A 19490-nucleotide genomic window follows, 5' to 3' on the forward strand; every position below is an offset into this window, starting at 1 on the left:
CTGAGCCACCTGCAGGTGTTGTGAGATGATAAAGCCACCCTTTAACCCGCAGCCTCGTCCAAGTGAGATCCAGTGAGACTTGCTGCTCCGAGGACCACCCTACCCAGACACCAGCTGCCCTATTTTTCCAGAATTAGTGCTTTGAGATCTGTAGGTAAGAGGATCATTAACAAAACCAACCCTTGATTTTTGTGGGCCCTTCCTTTTTTTGAAAGAGCATTTGCTACTCTGATTGTGAAGGCCCCAGAAGGTAAGCAGAATAGATGTTCCAAAGCACTTCGCATTTGTGGGGCCAGCAGATGCAGCCCGCTGCCCACAGGGTTAGGGGATGTGTGTTAACCATGAACTGACTTCCCCTGCAGAGGAGCTCTGGCTGCCTCGGGAGAGGACGGAAGCCCTGTGAATCCCTCTCCTGTAGGCATTTGTGCTTCTCTATCCCTCTCAACCTCTGTGTGCAGCTACCCTTTGGAGGGAATTGTGGTTCCGTCACGTGGCACATGCCCAGTGTCCCCATGCTGCATTATAGGATGTCCCTTGGTCCCCCAATCTCCAGCTAAAGGCTCCGTTCTTACGTAGCCCAGCACCACAGGTGGGTCCAGTCCCTCTCTGTCTTCTCTGCTGTGCTGTTGTTCTTTCTTCTCTGGGCTCGCTCTAGCTCATGTTCCATGCTTAATTGTGACTCCTGCCCCTGGTGGAGTCGTAACCACATCCACTCTGGGTACACGCAGCCCGTCTCCTGTCCCACTCACATATATGGTTATGGAGCGCTATACCGACAGTTTATAATTCCTGATGTGCTGTATGTCCTTTTATGTCTATCTGCTTCAGGCCCCCACTGCACTATACATCCCTGAGGATGGAAATCATGTCCTCTCCAGCAGCCCAGGAAGTCTGTAAAACAAACAGCGAAGTAGGGGATGGTACTGCTAAGGGCGCTACGGTTTGGGATTATGATTGCATAGTTTTTAGATAACAGTTTTATCCATCTCGTATCAGAGGCAGTTCTGTGTTGCTGTTAAGACTGTGTGCTTTGGGGCCAGCTTCTGGCCTTGAGTCCTGGCTTTTCACACTTGGCTATGTAACCTCCTATCTCACTTCGTCTGTACTTATCTCCTAATAGTACCTGTCTCCTAAGACTGAAAGATTTCTTAAAGACTCTTTTAAAATGTAAGATCAAAACATTTAGTGCATGGCAAGTACTTTGAATAGTCCCTGACTCATGGCTAGCCCCCCGCATATCAGCTACTGATAGCATGTTACAGTGCTCTATTGCCACCAGTATGTATTAAAGTAAAATGATGACTGTCACATGTAGTTATCAGCAATTCTGGAAAGCTGCAGCATCATCCCTGCCACCCCGACATGAGAACACAAATTCACAGCAAGGTTAAGTCACCTGCCTGAAAACACATAGCGAGGAACAGCCAACCATCACGCTACCCATCAGGAGCTATCTCTTCCAGGGTTGCCAAACAGACCTCAAGGGGAGGCTGCTCCTCCCTTTCCTGAACACATGAGATATCTGTGTTTAGCAGGAATGAACACAGGGCACACCAGGGCACACCAGGCCCCCTTGCTGGACACCTGGGACCAAGATGGATGTGTTTGGAGAGACTGTTATGCTTGAGAAACTGATTTCCTCTGTGAAAAAGACTGCACTAAGGACCCAGTTCAACACTGTGCCTTAATCAGCTTCCCCAAATTGGTCTTGGATTATTTCAGCAACAAATTGTTATTTTGTTGGAGTGAAATCACGGAAAGTTGAGAGTCAGAGTAGCTGAATAAAACCAATTTGATGAGCAGCATCCCAGTCCAAACGAGTCCCACATTACCTGCCATTTCCTCCTTGCCATATACTTCTTCATCCGGTCTTTGGACAACTTCTTGGCCTCCATGTTTTTAGTATCTTTCATTAGCCATGGATGCTGAAGACACTCGGTACAGTTCAGGCGATTTCTGATAGAGGCAGAAATTGGAAGATTTCTGAGCAGAAGACCTCAGACACTATGTTCAGATCACTAACAGGAGGTCACCTTCCCCTACACAGGGAAGGCCGGGCTTCCTATTCTCAGTCCATCCACTGTGATCATAGTCACTGTGCACTGATCTTCTTCCTCTGTTGGTCTGGGTTATCCTGACTAGACCCCATGTAGGCCAGAGTTGAGAAACCTTAACCACTAGGAAAGCAACTGGACCTGGTGACCTGTGCTTGGGGTTCTGGAAGGGTAAGTGCTTATAAGATAGAAAGTCTGCGGATGATGACTGGCGCCATGTGCTTGGCTGAGTTCGTCTGCAGGTGGCTTGAGGTCTGGGCCTATCAAGGCCTAATCCTGCCTTTCCACTGGGGGAGGGGAGACTGAAGAGCTACGCGAAGACCTCGGAGAATCCTCACTTCTCTTGGGCCTTAGGGTGTGGTTGAGTATCATGTTTTTCCTGTTACAGTTTAAAGAGTTACATTCTACTTACAACCTGTGAATTCTGGCAACCTTAGAACTGTGCTGAAACTCATTTCATCTTTCTTAAAGCTCTAGAAATATCTCAGAGTTGTCATCTTAATTGTAACAGGCCTAATAAAGCCCAAAGAACCAAATGCTAACATACATAGAAAAATGGCAGGAAAGAAGTATAGCACAGTGAAGTGGTCTTTAAAGAAAGGGAGCATAGATGCTTTCCATTTTCTTACATTCTTCAAATATTCTATAATTTATGTTTTACTTATAATAGGAAAAATTCTTAAAAGTGCTGACAGAGGTTTCTGCTTGAAGAGGTGCTGGGTGTAACAGTTTATGAGAACCTAGTGTTTTGATCTACTTAAGATCAGTTCTTTGGTTGAGTCCATTGTGTGAGCACAAAGGAGCCTAGCATTGTGTATTATTCAGTTCATTTAAGGTCAGATGAGAAAATAAAGATATATGCACAATATCCCATTTACCAAATCTTCATCAAATGAAGTTTAATTGACAAAAACTGTCACTGAACCAGAGTTACTTGGAGGAACGTTTTTGTCTTGGGTATGGAATATTGCTCACCTTGGAAGGGCATCTAGACCCCCTAGAACATCCCAGTTCTTCTTGGGTTGTGTCCATTTCTGATGCAATGATTGACAACAGAAGTCTAAAAGACTGTACTGGCCAGGAATATAGAAAGTCACCTCCAGGGGAGTTTGGCCCTGAGATGGCTGAAGAGGACCGTAAGACGGGTGGGTAACTGGACATAGCTATCTAAGAGACTATAGCATACTATAGCAGCAGTGGTACAATATTGCCCCAAATAGCCTTTCTCCCAGGAGGGAGCAAGAGGCAGCCTCAAAGGGCCCACAGAGCAGAGAGACAGGCAGACCTTAGGCTGTAAGTCAATGTGAATGCTAGGACGCACCTTTCCCCTTCTCCCCTAAAACACCTATTTCAACACTGCCCTTCATGGCAGGCCTACAACTGCTCCCACTGCCAAATCCGACTTAGCTCACTGGGGCTCCTGGACCATCTGGCCACCTGTTATCTGAGTAAGAAGCTTCTAATAGGCAGGAAGTCTCACCTGAGTTCCCACAGCTCCCTGTCCCCAGGCACTTCTCTCTACACACAAAGAGCCGGTTCACCTTGTTGCTCTAATCCCGCTGATTCCACTCACGAGATAGGGGCCACCAGTAAGTTCTTCATGGCCCAGCCATCTCCTTTACTCCAGTTTCCCTTCCCCACCCAGCCTCCAGGTCTGATTCAGACCTCAGGGGATGTCACCAGCATCTGATCTTTCTCCTTGCGCAGCTTGGCTGTCAGACAGCTGGACATGCTGATCGTCTACTGTGTTCTGGGTTAGAAGGAACTGGGCCACATTATCTAAATCACTTTTGCATTTAGATGCAAAAAAATTGCCAAGCTAGAATAAGGGTATGGTGAGGGCCGTCCCACAGTGCCGAGTTCCCTGTGCCATGTGCTGCAGTGTGTGGAGAAGGCGCGTCCCCACAGGCCCTAAGGAGGGGCCGAGGTGTCAGAGAGCTCCCACAGGCCACCACCACACACAGCATGTAACAGGGTGACACACAGGCTCCCCGCTCCTGTAGCCCTCCCGCAGGGTTCGCCTTCCAAGTTGGGTTTCTGTGCTTTTAAGGCTGGTGATGGTGTCTGGTGCGGGAGCAGGGCTGAGGGACGCTCCCCTCCCCGTCCCCCCTCCTCGGCACAAGGCCTGGCCTGGCCCCCCAGAGTGAGGTGGGAGTCCCCGGCAGGGAGGCCTGTTTCCCACACTGTTCAGGGCTGGGGAAGTTGAACGCTCTGAAATCTCAGCGGTTACTTCATGTCTTTCTTCAGCAAGTTGCTGATGAAATCCTTGGCATCCTCAGAGATCTCATCAAACGCCTCATCGTCGAAGTCCCAGGTGGCTGAGGTCACATTGGCTAAGGTCTCATTGTCATTGTCACCCATGAAAGGAGAAAGGCCGCTGACCCTGAGGAGAAAAGCAAGAGAGCAGGGGTGAGGGAGATGGTGAGGGTGGGGGGACACTGCTCCCGGTGAGTGCTGAGGTCAAAGAGGAGCCCGGAGGCTGCCAGCTCCCAGACACAACGACTGCCTGCGTGCACCTGCCTTTCCTCCCCCTGAGAAAGGAATGAGGTGGGCTTGCAGGGGCCTTTGTGGCTCATCTTTTCCTGGTTGTTCAGTGCAATTAAGCACTGTCCCTGGCATCCTGCCTCTGCCTGCCTGTGAGGCTGGGTGGAAGAATGGCTTGGTTTCCAGGCTAGGTTGTCTGCCGTGCTTCCCGGGTCCTGGGCTGCACCCAGCCCTCACGGAACCTTCACAGGCCCCTTCCTCCTGCGTTCGGTTCTGCCCTGCACCACAAGGGCTCTCTGGGGCTGTGAATGCCGCCTTGCCCTTCTGAGTTCTCCCTCCCATCTCTGAGCCTTCAGCTCGAAGAGCACAGGGGAGGCTCAGCTTCACCAACCTGTGCCTGCAGGAATACTTCTTTACCAACAGCCTAAGCGAAGCAGATTTAGAAAAGAGAGGCGCTCAAAGCCAGATGGGGCCACTGAGCCCTAAATCAGCGAGTCTCCTCTTTGTACTGTCAGTCCCCGCTGTGCCTGCTGACCGAGGGCCTCCTCCACGATGTGTGACCTGCACAGCTGCCTGTAACTCTGTCTCAGATGGACCCACACTTGGTTTCATGTTCTGGGCCACTATCTTGGAATTCTTGACACTGTTTTAAGAAGTGGCCTCACCTTTTGATTCTGCAAACTACGTAGCTGGTCTTGCTCTGACTCTGTCTGAACCCTACATGATGAATCTGGGGGCTCTCAGCTGGCAACCTCTCAAGTTAGGGCTTTATTAAAGTCCTTCCTCCTGAATGAATCCTTCACCATAGACAATAAGCCAGACACAGCTTCTGGGACTGTTCTGGCATTTGAGAGCCTCTGGCTTTTGAAACCAAACACTGAGTTGGCAGAACAAAGCCTACTTGAAAATATTGGGAGAAATTTCATGATGGTAAAAACCCTCCAGTGAACACTTTTATAAAGAGAAGGAAGCTTCTGAAAAGTGAATTAGCTCATCCTAATAAACATATTTAGTTTTTGAATAATAGACTTTCATAGCTGGTTTTTCTTAAAGCAAGACATGGATTGATATTTTACAGAGGCAAAGAGATAATGGCTGTCTACCATATTCCCATGAGGGAAGGGTGGAAGTTCACCAATCTGCAATTATGTGCTACTCCCTTCTCCTTTCTGGCCTCAGTTTCCCCTTATCCATCAAGCAGACTGGACCTGATTCCTAGGGCCTCCCAGCTTGGCCCATCTCTGCAAGCCCCACCAGGAAGAACCTCCCTCTGCTCCTTAGCTCCTGCTGCTTCTTATCTTTGCATTTTCTGTCAGAAGTAGTGAGGGGGAAAGTCCTACAGCACTGCAAAAGATGGCAGGAAGGCAAATCGCCCTGCTGTGGAATGCTCCTTTCCTAATTAGGAGCTGTCATCCTGCAAAGATAGGCCTTAATCTGCACTGTAGGCTAGCACAGGGGGAGCCTCCTGGCCTCTGGCCTCTGGCCCTCTTCCCTCAGCTCAGCTATCTGAGACACCTTTCCGTCCTGGCTGGCTTGCCTGTCTGGCTGCCACATCATTTTCCACACCAAAGAGTGTGTTCCTGGATAAAATGCAGAATATCTGCATATAAAGCATGATGAGACTATTCACATTTTTAGTAAGGCTGTTTCTGAGTGGTAGAGTTTTCCTGAATTTTCTCTGAACTTTCTTTTTTGGACTATATTGCAAGAACTTCCAATAAAGGATCATGGGTGTTTTTGTTTGTTTGTTTGCTTGCTTTTTCTTTTTTTGGTACCAGGGATAGAACTCATGACCTGTGCTTGCCAGACAGGCATCTGCACCACTGAGCTAAATCCCCGGGCTGGATCATGTGTGTTTTTAAAACTTTGTTAGTACATGTTTGTAGTACATCATAAATACATTCATTCTGGCTAGTTAGTAGGCGTACACGACACATCTTATTTCTTTCTGTCCCTTTTCCTCCTCCCTTCCCCCTCCATCTCTTCGTCCCCTTCCTATTTGCCACAGGCCTTATCCTCTTATTTCCTACTATTTACCTTTTCTTTTAAAAATTCAGCATTTATTTTAAAAAATCAACAAACTGACAAATATTTTACTGTTATCAGCAAGACACAACTCTTTCTCCCCTTCCTAGCTTAGTTAGTCTTTAACCAGCAGATTTATCTGGTCTTTACAAAATGGCCATCAGTCCAGAAAGGTTTGGATGAGTTTCAAAGGTTGTGACTGCAGAGCCATCTAATTTCTCCTTTTCTCCTCCTCCTTTTGGTGGGGCATCTAACCTGGACCTTTGAGCACACCTGGCAAGCCCTCTACCACTGGGCTCCAGCTCCAGCTCTGATTCCTGGATTCCTAATCTTTCTGCAACCTGACATCCTCGGCGAACTGGATGGGAGCCTTGTCTCCTCTGGAAACAGAATAGCAGGGTGCAGAGTACAGAAGTGCACTTGGGCCACACTTTTCTGTGTCGCATTTCAAGCTGAGGACAGGTAAGGGGAGCACAGGTTTGCAGGCAGAGCTATTACATGCTTAGGAAGGGTTTCATCTGCACCCCCATTGTAACCTTTAGACACCCCTGTGAGATGTCTGAGAGACAGAGAGAGAGAGAGAGAGAGAGAGAGAAAGAGAGAGAGTGTGTGTGTGTGTGTGTGTGTGTGTGTGTGTGTGTGTGTGTAGGGCAGGTCTCCAGGGAAATTAAGCAGAGTTGTGTGTGGTGGTCAGGAAGCAGCAGCCTGCCTGGTCTTCAGTCATGTCCACTATAGCCCAAGTGCCCCGACAGGAAAACCTGCAAGGGGGGCAGGGCTTGGTGAGGCAGCAGGGCAGCAGGGCAGTGATGGAGAGCACTTCTGGGCTCAGCCCTGGAGAGGCCGGGCAGCCCTGGGAGGAAAGGCAGGGCGTCCCAACCCCAGCTGCGGAGGGAGGGAGGGAGGCGGTGCCTCAGGCTGACAAGGATAAACAGCTCCTCTGCCTCGTGCTCCTCCCTCCTTGGGGGCAGCCCCTCACTCCCCGAGTGCTCCACACATGAGCTGGCCAGGCAGATGACAGGGAGCAAGAATGGCCAGTAATTCCTCCTCCTCAGTTTGCGGGAGGGAGAGTGGCAGAGCAGGGCCCAGGCGGGGTGTGGAGGACTGTAGCTTCACCAAGGCGGCCAGGGAACACCAAGTGCCTGGGGACACAGGGAGGTGGGTGGTGGAAGGGAAGAAGGCTCAGAAGAGAAGGTGGGCTGGTAGGGGCTCCACGTGGGGCTGTGGCCCAGAGCTCCTCTGTACTTTCTCTCTCTGCCAGAAAGCCAGGGGGCCTTGCTAACTTCAGCAGGCCTCCAGGGAGATCCCGTAAGTGGCAGCTGGCTGAGAGGACCAGCAGGGAGGAAGCAGGGACGGGAAGCGCCTGCTCCAGAGGCTGGGCTGGTGAAGGAGTCCCCAGTGCAGGCTGATCAGCCGGTGAGGACTTGGCAGGTTTCGGGAGCTGCTGGAGGCACTCACCAAACAAGCTGAGCCTTACCCTGGCCCCCACCCGCTCTCTGGCCCCAGGAAGGATATTAGAGGGTTTCTCTGTGTGCAGGCGAAGTAGCCCAGAAAGGGACTGCCAGATGAACAGCCTGGCTTGTCCACAGTGAGGCAGAGGCAGGGCACAGGATGCCCGAGGTGCCTGAGAGCTGCTGCTGGGCATGCATTTCCCTGCCTTTCCCATGCGGGGACCTGCATGGCAGGGCTAAGGGAAGCCAGCTGGCTCCGATGATTTTTATTTTTAGCACGGCATGCTCTGGGAGAGCCCTGGTTTCAGAGGTAACTCCTCGGCCCCAGGAGCAAGGAGGGAGCAGCGCAAAAGGGTCCCCGAAGAGGCTCACAGTAGGGTCAGAAGCTGTACAGAGCTAAGCCAGAGGGAAGCCAGTGCCGGTCACCAGCTCCTCTTCATGCGCCTGCCACACACTCCTCTCCCTTCCGATGTCCCTGTGCAGCCGCCTGCAGGCTGGGCCCTCATGTACCACCACAATTCTCCCAGTTTCAAATCTCTTTCCTATTTCTTGGTGTTAGCTTTGAAAGTAATGTAGTCAGCAGCGTGGCAAAGCATCCAAAATACCACGTTCCTCCACATGAAAGAATTTTCGTTTTAAAGTGCTATGCTTCAGTGGCCCAACAATTCTAGTTCTAGATCATAATCTGACAGAAGTGCATGGATGTGTTCCTGAAAACACAAGACTGCAAGTGACAAAGAGCCTAGGGATATAGAGGGGCTAAATAGACTGGATTATGTCCACTCAACAGCATTCTGCACGGCATGGAGCAGGATGTCTCCAGCTGCTTACGTTCACATGCGAGTTCATCTCACAGTGGCCAGCAAAAGCAGCCATGTTCTTCCTGGTGATTTCATTTATACAAAGCTGAAGGCCAGGCAGCACTAATCTATGATAACAGACGTGAGGGTGACCACTGTCTCTGGAGGACAGTCACTGGCAGGGGGCATGGTCCTGATCTGGAGGTGGGGCACAGGAGGTGTTTCCTGAGATAACTTGTTAAGCATTAACAAGCATTGTTAACTTGTTAAGCACTGCTATCAGGGTCCAGAAAGCAGTTGTCTTACTCTGACTGGGACTGTCCCCATTTTAGTAGTCCAAGTCCTGGAAAGCTGGTCACCTGCCCAGACTGTGGCCCCAGTGCCCAGTGCCATCAAACTTCTGCCATGACCCACTTGTAGGTTTGTGCAGTGAGGTCTCACAGAGGGGAGGAAAGGGACCCACAGGGACTTAGCCTGGACACAGGGCAGTGGGGTCTGAACACAGCAAACTGTCGAGGACGCCTTCTGTAGGGTCAGGTTATTTCCCAAGGCTCAGAGATCCATGTGAGCACCGGCCAGGCCCAGGGCAGCTGCACCCTGATCTCCCTGGGGGCAGCCAACTATCCTTATCAGTGCCCCCTCCTGGAGGGTGCAGGCATGGGAAAGGCAGGGAAATGCATGCCCAGCCTGCAGTTTCTCTCTGTCCTGCGGGCTGGGGGAAGGCTGCAGTGAGGGGTGACTCTGGAAAGGGAAGCAGGTGACTAAGGAAGAGAAGACATGGTACAGATTCGGCTGAGGAGGGAGACTGTCCTCGAAGGCCACAGTGAACCTAAAACTCCTGCACACTTGAGACAGCCCCACCAACCAGTCACCCCACTCTGGCCTAAGTGGTTCCTAACTCTGAGGTGCACCAGAATCATAATAGCCTTTTGCTAACCTCAGGCTAAAGATCCTAGGGACCTAAGAAACTATTCTTTGAGGCCCCCCTCATATTTTCTATGAAAACATTTACTTTCCCTTTGGTCTTGATGATAGAAGTAGTTTTGAATAGATGTTATTCACTGCATCTTTGGGGACACCAGCGCATAACTTGTGTGCTGCCCCAGTTTAGGGGCTGCCTCTGGGCATAAAAGCTGCCTGGATCGAGGGTTCAGGACTCAGTGAAGCCTGAGGGTCCCTGGCGCAGAGCGGAGACACCCAGGGACCTGTTGAAGTACAGAATCTCAGGCTCCCCAGAGCTCAGCCAGACCTGCGCCTGTGCCTAGGGCTGGTGGCTCTGCAGGCTTGCTGGCCTCTCCTTTTCTCTATCACTGTTTACCTGAATGGCCTCGACTGCTGCCTGATTTGCTGGTTCTAAACACTGCGCTGCTTTCTGTTGTCTGCTGGCCCTCCCGGAAGGCGCTTCCCACAAAGTGCCCACTACTCAGCACACACAGTGAAGTCAGAGGTGAGGCTGGAGTTGGGTCCCCATCCCATGCTGATGGGCTGCTGCCCTCAGAGGATAATACAGACTCCCAGAGACATGCACCTGGCTCCCTCCCTCCTCTTCCTGGGCCCACTGACTGTGAGGGCACCAGCTGTATTTCCCAGTCTGTGAGCTCTGGGGACCTGGGGCCTAAGGTCTCGGGGGCCCGGCATGTGTGCTACTCCATGTTGCTACAAGAGGAGGTGCAGACCACTGATCACTGGGAACCCAGGGACAGATGGGCTGGCAGGGACAGGAATGGCAGCTGTCACCTGTTCTGCTGTAAGCCGGGCTCCCCATCATGACCCCCCCCCCATAACATCACAGCAGCCTGGCACCCTGCTGTGGGACTCTCCGTCCCCTCCCCGAATGCCACAGCACTCACAGGATATAGCAGATGACCCCGATGCTCCACATGTCTGTGGCGTAGCCAATAGGTTCATAGTTGATCACTTCAGGAGCCACAAACTCTGGGGTGCCAAAGAGGACCTTCAGAGACCCCGCATTCTCTGAAACCAGGACAGAGAAGGGTCCATCAACAGTATAAATGGGCCAGTTCAGCGTAAGCACCTGTCCTTGTCTGTGTGACGGGCTCCAAACCAGAAGGGGCACAGACAAGGGTTCAGCCCAGGGATGTCTCTCCGTGGATAGTGGCACAGACTCCTGGCCTGCTCGTTAACAGTGACAAGTCCACCAGTGACACCAGGCCTCATAAGGTCTGAGTGGTCAAGAAGGGGAGGAAAAGGCCCTTATGGCACCTACCCAAGTGGCCTTTCCTGTGTCTGGGTCCCCTGTGATGTAAGTTCCCCAAGGGAGTGATTGTGACTCGTGCTTAATAACCTGATTCACTGATGCTGACATGCTCTATGTCCTGTGTGCCCCACTCTCAGCTTCACAGGGATTTCCCTACTTAATAAGCTCAACAATCCTGAGAAGCGGGCACAGTGCCCAGGCACAGTGCCCAGGTATGGCACACCTGAGAAGGGGAGCCCAGGGAAGTAAAGTGACTTCCTCACCTGGTTCATCCACGGTGGCGAGGACCTGAACCCACGCAGTCTGACCCCTCCACCCCACTCCACTCCCCTCTACTGCTTCTCCTATTTATCCCCTAGCTTCATGTCTCCCGGGAGCCACAGGGACCATAAAGGATAAGAGATGTTGTCAGTGTGCCCTAAAGGCAGGCACCAGCAGTTGCGAGTGGAAAGCCCGTGACTTAGGAGCCACATCTGGCCTTGTTGAGCTCTGCAACACCCATGCACATGTTCTAAAGTGAAACGCTGCTGCTCTCCCAGCGTGGAGGCCCTGCTCCAACTCCCACTTCCCCCTCCTGCGGCATCCTGACCGCTTCCCCCTTCCCTGGTCCTTGCCGAACACTGCTGTTCCCACAGTGCCACATACCAAGAAAACCCGAACTTTGTGTTCCCGGGGTACTGATGCTGCCGGCTGTCCAGGTCTGTGCTTCCCTGTTTGTTTAATTATTAGTGGTCATTGTCCAGAGCAGACCCCATATAGGGGCTGCTGTCCGTCTAGTCCCTTCGGCAGGAGAGAGCAGGCACGTTGCCTACGTCAGGGTGCACTGCTGGCCTGACCACGCTGATCACCAAGCAGGTCAAGGGCTATCAGCACCTCACTCCCTCATGGTCCTCAACCAGATCTGCAGGGTGACACTGGCTCCTCACAGTATCCACCCCACTGCCCGCTTCTGCTTAGTGCACAGACAGCAGAGAGGCGTGGCAGCCCCCCGAGGTGGGCCTGTGCATGCCATGCCAGCCCAGAACCTCCTCTGCTCGTGGTAGGGCATGGTAGGCAAAGCTGAACGTTAGTCTTCTTGTGTACAAACTACAGCTCAAAAAGTCTGCCCTGCCTCTGTCCCAGTGACAGTCAGTGAGCTTTTTAAACTTTGTTTTTAACATGAAAGTGCTTTGGGAACTGAGCATATATAACTACAGATACGAGGAGCGACTATTATCAAAATGAGTTTTGCCACCAATGGTGACACCATCAACATCACCCAATAAGTGAGTGCCTGCACAGTGCTTGCTGTGTGTGCGGCACTGGCACCATCTCCTTGCCTGTGTTATCCTGATTCGTCCTGCTGAGCCTACGAGGTGGCCACTGCTGCTAGTTCATTTTATAGACAGTGAATTTGGGGCTCACAGTTATACTGTCATAAGTCGGAGGGACTTCAGTGAAACCTGAGCAGGCTTCAGCATGTTTATGACCCTAATACTCTACAATTCCTCTAGTAAACAGTGTGTCAAATAAGACACAGCCACTGCTGCCACAGCGGTGATGACAGGAGAGGTGGACAGGCCTTACCCAGCCTCCGGGCCAGACCGAAGTCGATGAGCTTGATTCTGGTGCCCGTCTTGTTGACACACATGATGTTCTCGGGCTTGAGGTCCAGGTGCACAATGCCCTGCTTGTGGATGTACTCCACCCCCTCGGAGATCTGCCGCATGTACTGGATGCACTCCCGCTCCGTCAGCTCAAAGTCTTCGTCAATGATTCGCTCAAACAGCTCGCCGCCCGACACGCTGTGGGGTAGAGGGAGGTGGGAAGGGCGTTTGGGTCAGCTCCAGGATCAGGGGCGGCAGGCATCTGGCCAGGAGAGGCCAGAAGGAGGAGCCCAGGGGCCTCTGGGTTTCCTGCCGCCCCGTACCTTCCAGGCTGTGGGGGCAGGGCTCAGGAAGGTGCAGGGGTCAAGGCAGCCCCCAAGCCCGGCAATCTCAGACAGGGGCGTGAATGGGGAGATCTGGATCCTTAGCAAAACAGGCACTTCTGGGCGGTGACGTGTGACCACAGATGCATGGGGGAACATTCTTGTACCCGGAACTCCAGTTTAAACCACTCGGTTTCCATAAGCATGGCCCTGCTCTCTGAGCTGCCGGGTCTTCTCTGGTCCCTGGTCCCAGCCCTCTGGCTCACTCTTCTTGGTCACTGCTCTGCAAGTTTAAACCATGACTTTGGGAACTTACATGGCATCCAGATATAAATTCATGGTCTGCAGAGCCAGGACAAGTGTGGGTGGGCTTCATTCTGGGATTACCCCTTCGTCATGAAGACAGGAAGGAGCGGAGTTTGAGCCTCTCTCTGTCTTTCACAAACTGTCGTTTAACCTTTCTGAGTCCTGGCTGCAGCTGCCTTCTCTGTCCCTACTTCACGGAGCTGCTAGAAATATGGACACCTGTGTAAGGTGTCACCCCTGTACAGTCGGTGCTCAGCACATGTTAACAGGCTGTTTGACATCCTGGTGGGCTAAGTAGATCTTGTCACTGGACCCTGCAGGGCAGACCCACGGGGCCACCACAGCCTGTCCACCTCTAACTCGGGACACTGGACAGGGTTGAACTGGGAAAGGGCAGTGTGTGCCAGTGGCCACGAGGGGGAGTTAAAACTGACTATTTAGAATAATTTGAGAAGGTCCCTGCACTACCAGCAGGTGGCGGCTCCTGTCCTAAACCCTTCCTCTCTTTCCATTGCTCTCCACCAAGACTCCAAGACAAACTCCAACTAGAGTTAGGTCTCAGCCAATTCTTAACATCTTTGTGCCTCAGTCCTCTCATCTGTAAGGTGCAGATAAAAACGGCACTATTTCCCCAAAGTTGCAAGCAAAGACAGAAGTGAGTTAATAGGCAGACTGCTTACAAAGGTTCCTAGCGTGAAATGCATGTTAATTATTAATTTAGAAAGAATTTTTACTTTAAAGAATCACTTGAGGCTCTTACTGAAAATAAAGATTTCTAGACACTTCCCCCTGGAGACTTTGATTTTGGGGTGCTTGGGAGAGATTTGAGGATCCATATTTTTAAGAAGTACTCCATGTTACTCTGTGACAGACGTGTGTAGCAATGCTAGGTTACCGCACTACCACTCCTGAAGCCAATGGAAATTCACATCCTCAGAAAGTCAGTCTGTTTCTTCACGTGAAATGATCTTTCCCTCGTGAGTATCCATGTATTGTGTCTGTATTTTGCTTGTCAGCTTTTGTCTCAGAGTTATTTGTCAGCCTATCTACAAAAGGCCTGGCACCCTTCCAGGCCCTCATTTATATCTGGTGATATCTGACATGGGCAACACATCCCCAAAAAGTTGCTTTTAAACTTAAAATATTGTAATCAAACAAGCAGCCATTACCTGCAGTGCCTTCGGGAATGGTTAATAACATCTAAGCTGTGGTGATAATGGCTGTGGCATTTCTAGAGATAACCTAGTCAATACTGCTTCAGATAGGTTCATTGCTCTTCAAATATATTTAGTATTTGAAAACTGTTTCTGTGACCCACCTCCTATGATGGAAGGATCATCCTAAAATAAACATGGTTCTGTTCTGCAGATTTCACAGTAATCAAGACTCTGGTTTGAAAGGCAGAAGCTACCACCCACAGACCTAGGACTAGGCCATGGGCCAAGACAGGCTGAGGCCATGTGTGCTTAATAAACAGACAGTAAGCCCCTAACTGGTAAATGGGTACCTACTCTCCTCAAAGCTACCTGTCCCGCGGGATTGCTGCTATCCTCAGTGCTCTGGACCTCGGTCAGGCCTCACTGGTGGCAGCCAGAAGGAATGACACTGTCTGGGCACTCAGTGCCCAAGCCCTCTGCTCTTAGTGTCACAGCAGCCAGTTAGATGTTCTTTGATAAACTTTGCAAGCAGGAGAAGAAGGGTGAGATCAGCCACCATTAACTCAGGCTAAACTTCAAGCCCCTTTTTAGTGCCCGGGTCCCACCGCCCCTTGGTATGCCCCAGACACTTTCACAAGGACAAGCACAGGTCCAAATAAGGGCCAGGAAAGATCCCTGTCTCGGAGCCACACTGTCTTACAAGTTCAGAGGCTGGGAAGGCTGAAGGGATGCGCATTCTTCACATCTGAGGCAGCTGAATGGCAGGCTGGGGCCCTGGAACACCCTCTGCACTTTCCCGTGTCACAGGAATCACTCTTCATCACCTCAGCAAGGAGAAGAGCAGACCGTGCTGCGCAGCATCAAACTTTCCCTCTCGGAGGCCACCTCTCAGAAAGGTTCGGCTGGGAGGGACGCGTAAGTGGTACATAAATCCACTCCCTTCTTCCCTGGTGGGATTCCTATTACGGCGCAAGCTCTGTGCCCCAAGTGCAGGGAACATTCTGGCATCTGTGCACGGAAGACTTGCTCCGTCCACGGGGGAGGAGTGGGTAGAGGGATGAAAGCCAGGCCAGCTGAACCTCCTTACATCTCTCCCTTTTTCCATCCAGCTTGCCAACTCCCGATTCCAAGCTAAGTATGGTATTCTGCCCACGGGTACGACTGCCTGGCCTCACCCAGCCTCAGCGGCCTTCCGTCCCCTCTCACGAACTTGCTCAAGGCTTGGCTTCTCCACACATTCTCACAGTGCCCACTCTACCTGTTCCAGCCCGCAGGGATCTAGGGAGGCTCTGAAGTACGGGGCCACAGACACCGGCTACATATTCCTCAAAGCGGAAAGGACGGAAAGTTTGAATTTGATTCTAAGACACAAATGAAGATTTTTCTCCAAGTCTTTGATGATTGGACAGAACTATAGAATTTCATAGGCAGGAGGGGAGACCTGAAATTAATGACTTGAATCCAATAACTTCTTTTTACTGGTAGGATTTAGGAATTAAAACTCACATCTCAATCAGAGCCAAGCTTGAGGCCAAGGCTCCTGAGTCCTGGAAAGGATCAGTCCCATGACACTGAGTTGGATGCTGAAATGTTCACCGTGCACTTTTAAGTGGAAAAATTACCACCATACAGAAAAAAGTCAAGGTGTTGTGCCATGAGCCTCTCATTTCAGAGCACTGTGCCCCTCTAGCACTGTTCCTATAATCCCCGAAGCGTCTAGGAGGGGAGTTTAATGACCTCTCTTATGGATAATAAAGATTGGCACAGCTGAGTAACTTAGTCCAGGTCAATAACAAGTAAGAGGCAGAGACAGGACTTCAGGAAGGTCTCAGGTCTAACTGACCTCTGTGCTCTTAACCACCCTGCCCATCCTAAGGAACACATCCTGGAAGGCATATGCCCAGATGTCCTGCAGCGAGCGGGGGAACAGGCTGCTACCCACATGAGCCGTGTCTTTCCTGGGGAAGAGCGCTCAGATGCCCATGGACTCTCCTAAAGGACCGAGACCCGGAGTTCAGGACGAGCAATATGAGAGGCCTGAAGGCAATTCTGCAGCAGCACTGGGGTGTGCAAATGTGCACACTCTTTAACCTAGCATCGCTCACTCCTGGGAATGTAAACTGCGGCTATAGGCAGGAGTGAAGAGATGGGCGTCCAGTGGTACAAACAGTGCTTGTTTGCAAAAGCCAAAGCCTGGAAATCGCCTGATCACTTATTCAAAGCAAATGGCTTCTACACCGTGTGATGTATTGATTCTGTGCAGCTAGGAGAGCACAAGACGGGCTACCACCGCAGCTTGCTGAATAATGAAATGTGAAGTAGCACCATCAATTACCTCCCTGGTTAAAGGCAGGAACATAGGACTCTGTGTCATATACACTTGTATTTTCAGGAAGAGACTTAGGTCTCTACACTACAGACGAAGCAAAAAAATTGTTTATCTCTAGTAGTGCTGTGGGATAGGAACAGGAATCAGACTTTTTTCACAGTGTATTTTCTAAGAATTTTTTATGTGATTGTATGTATTCAAAAAATTCAGGTACAAAGCAGGAAACTTGTAAAAACTCCAGGTACTATGGGAGACACACCGCTTACTGATGCTGGTATGTGTATATATGTGTGTGTGTGTGTGTGTGTGTGTGTGTGTGTGTGTGTGTGTGTGCGCTTAGGTGGAGGACTGGGATGCAGAGGAAACAACGAATTCTGGGAAGGACACTCTGCCTTTGCACACCTCAGTCGAAAAAGTGCTACTCTGCCCAGTCAGAACCTGAAAGACATGAGCCAGGGAGGAGTGCCGAAGTTGGACGGAACACAGGCAGTGGAAGGGCTTGATCAAGGGTTCTGCTCCTGGACCTTGAGCCCCCGCTGGGCCTCTCTTTGCAGAGAAGTTAGAAGTTGCTGTCTCTCCCCTTTCCCCTCAAGCCTGTGCCAGGTGAGAAAGCCCTGCATGACACCAGGGAGCAGAGGGCTGGCCGTGGCCCTTTCCCAGGAGATGGGAGGGAGAGCAGGCAGGGTTCCCAGTTAGGGGGGCCCTTCTAGTTAGAGAAAGGAGCACAGGGCTGCAGACAGGCTGAGAGGCTTTTCCACGTCACCTCTCTTTGCAGCCCTTTCCAGCTTGGGACAGGGTGGGACAGTGGGAGGAACACAGACAGGGCTCCCAGGCCCACAGTGCCACTCACATCTCCAGCACCATGACGATGTTGGCCTTCTCCTCAAAGGCGTCCACACACTGGACCAGCTTGGGATGGTGCAGGCAGTTCATGATGCCGATCTCCTCCCTGATGTTCTCTTTCTCTTTGGCTGAGTATGCCTTGAAGAATTTCCCTGCCCAGATTTTTCCAGTTTTCTTTTCTACAAGTCGAAAGACCTGTCCAAATTTCCCACTGCATATAAAGGGTGAGGAAAGAGAAAGCCACATTTAGCTATGCTTTCTGCTAAATGTGGGGTGCAAACTGTGGCTCAGGGGACACACCTGACCTGCCTCTTTTATAGTGAAGGTCTCCCGGTGACACAGCCACACCTTTTTGTTTACATACTGTCCACTGTGGCTTTTGTGCGAGAATGGGACACAAAGCCTAAAGTATCAGCTATGTGGCCCTTTATGGAAATGCCTGCCAGCCGCTGCATTAGATCAGTAAGCATGTTTCCACGCAACCCTGGATGGCGGCCTTCTCATCTCTTTCCTGCGGGTGCCCACACAGGTAGACGGAGGCCACACTTCCTAACACAGACTCACCAAGCGGCTCCTACCTTCCACCCCACCACAGCACTGGTCCGCTGGCGACAGCCCAGGAAGGACCCTGCTTCCCATGACTGGGGCCCCCAGGCTTCTCTGGGCTATAACGCGTTCTGATAGGGCGGGCTCCCCAGAGCTGCCAAGGGCTTTGTGTTACGGTGTTTCCCAGGAGCCACATGCAAAATGAAAGCTGAGCCCACTGCTTTTTCTTCCCCTCCTTGTGTTCCTCCAGGGAGAGACCTGGGGGGTGCCGCCTACTGGGGTCTAAGCCCACTGGCCCCCTCCATGCCCCGGCAAGAAGGCAGGGTAAAGAATTCATCCAGAGAGCCAGGAGGGCACTGGACACGGGCGCCTGTCCCTCCTGGCCACTTCTGTGGAACCAGTGGAAGGGACAGAGAGTCTGACCCAGGTTTTGGTGCTGTGAGTAGAGGTACAGAAGAGGGAGGCCTCACTGCCAGGCTGGGCCCTTGCAGGGTTCTCCACACAGAGCTGAGGGCAAGTACCTCCTCCTGAGGACTGCCCAGGGAGGAGCCGAGCCCAGAACAGGTCAGGAAGAAAGGGACTGCACAGACCTCCCCTGGGGCCCCAGATGCAGCTTCCCCTCCACTTACGATCCTAGTCTCTCTTCAATGTCGTACAGGTCAGATACTTTTTGTTCAGTGTTGACAGTCACTGTCCGATAGTCGACTTCAGGCTCTTTCTCATCTGTAGGGTACACGTCAGGGTCAGTGTGAGCCATCTAGCCCCCTTGTTCAGCCCTGTTCACCCCAAGAGCCTCAACTTAGGACAGGGGGCCACCACTCACCGTCATCTGACACCTCCACTTCATCCTTGGGCTCTAGGGGAGACAGGGGAATGGAGAAGACACAGTGGTCAGTAATCAAGGCCTGCTGAGAGCAAGCCGTGCTAGACCTCCGTGGGCACCAGACTGGCCAGCCCGGAGCTCTGCAGCCCCCAGGGTTGGTCAGGCCAGGTGCAGACAGGCAGGTCCCAGCCCCTCCTCGCCAGCCCCACGCCCTGCAGGACCCTCACGCCTAACCGGGCGGCCTTGGATGCAGCCTCCTCCCATCTCTTCCCCGCCTCTGGACTTAAAAGCTACACAGAACTATGCCCGGCCCTTCCTGCCCTGGTTTGAAGGTCGGTGACATAAAATGCTTCCAATGTAAATCCACTTATCCATTTGTTTTATTTTTTTAACGGAATTCCAGCAGAATACCAAGCATATTGCCAGTTACACAGGCAAACCAACAGAGAACACATGCTAGGCATGCTTTTTCCTTCCTCCTTGAAGCTTTGAATTTAGCTGGAGAGGCAGCGCTGTATGCTGTGTACTTGAAGTATCAGTTACACAGT

The 19490-nt window shown here is 51.5% G+C and overlaps 1 protein-coding gene and 1 long non-coding RNA gene across 7 annotated transcripts in view; one reads left to right on the top strand and one right to left on the bottom strand.

Moving 5' to 3' along the window:
- Mylk (myosin light chain kinase) overlaps positions 1-19490 on the bottom strand; it is a 274928-nt gene that overhangs the window by 9103 nt on the left and 246335 nt on the right. For all 6 annotated transcript variants that reach the window (XM_063225097.1, XM_063225096.1, XM_063225098.1 and 3 more), the window contains 7 exons: positions 18943-18975; positions 18749-18842; positions 17581-17784; positions 12596-12813; positions 10662-10785; positions 4285-4437; positions 1833-1956 (listed from right to left, as the gene is read on the bottom strand). In XM_063225097.1, the coding sequence (XP_063081167.1) occupies positions 1833-1956; positions 4285-4437; positions 10662-10785; positions 12596-12813; positions 17581-17784; positions 18749-18842; positions 18943-18975 (950 nt within the window). The remainder of the gene's footprint in view (positions 1-1832; positions 1957-4284; positions 4438-10661; positions 10786-12595; positions 12814-17580; positions 17785-18748; positions 18843-18942; positions 18976-19490) is intronic.
- Positions 13031-16982, top strand: LOC134470519 (uncharacterized). The gene is made up of 2 exons (XR_010039454.1): positions 13031-15316; positions 15511-16982. It is a non-coding gene; the product is annotated as an uncharacterized LOC134470519 (long non-coding RNA).

This window comes from Cavia porcellus, unplaced genomic scaffold (genome assembly GCF_034190915.1).
Source record: "Cavia porcellus strain 051 isolate PalLab524CR breed Dunkin Hartley unplaced genomic scaffold, mCavPor4.1 scaffold_15, whole genome shotgun sequence".
NCBI lineage: Eukaryota > Metazoa > Chordata > Mammalia > Rodentia > Caviidae > Cavia > Cavia porcellus.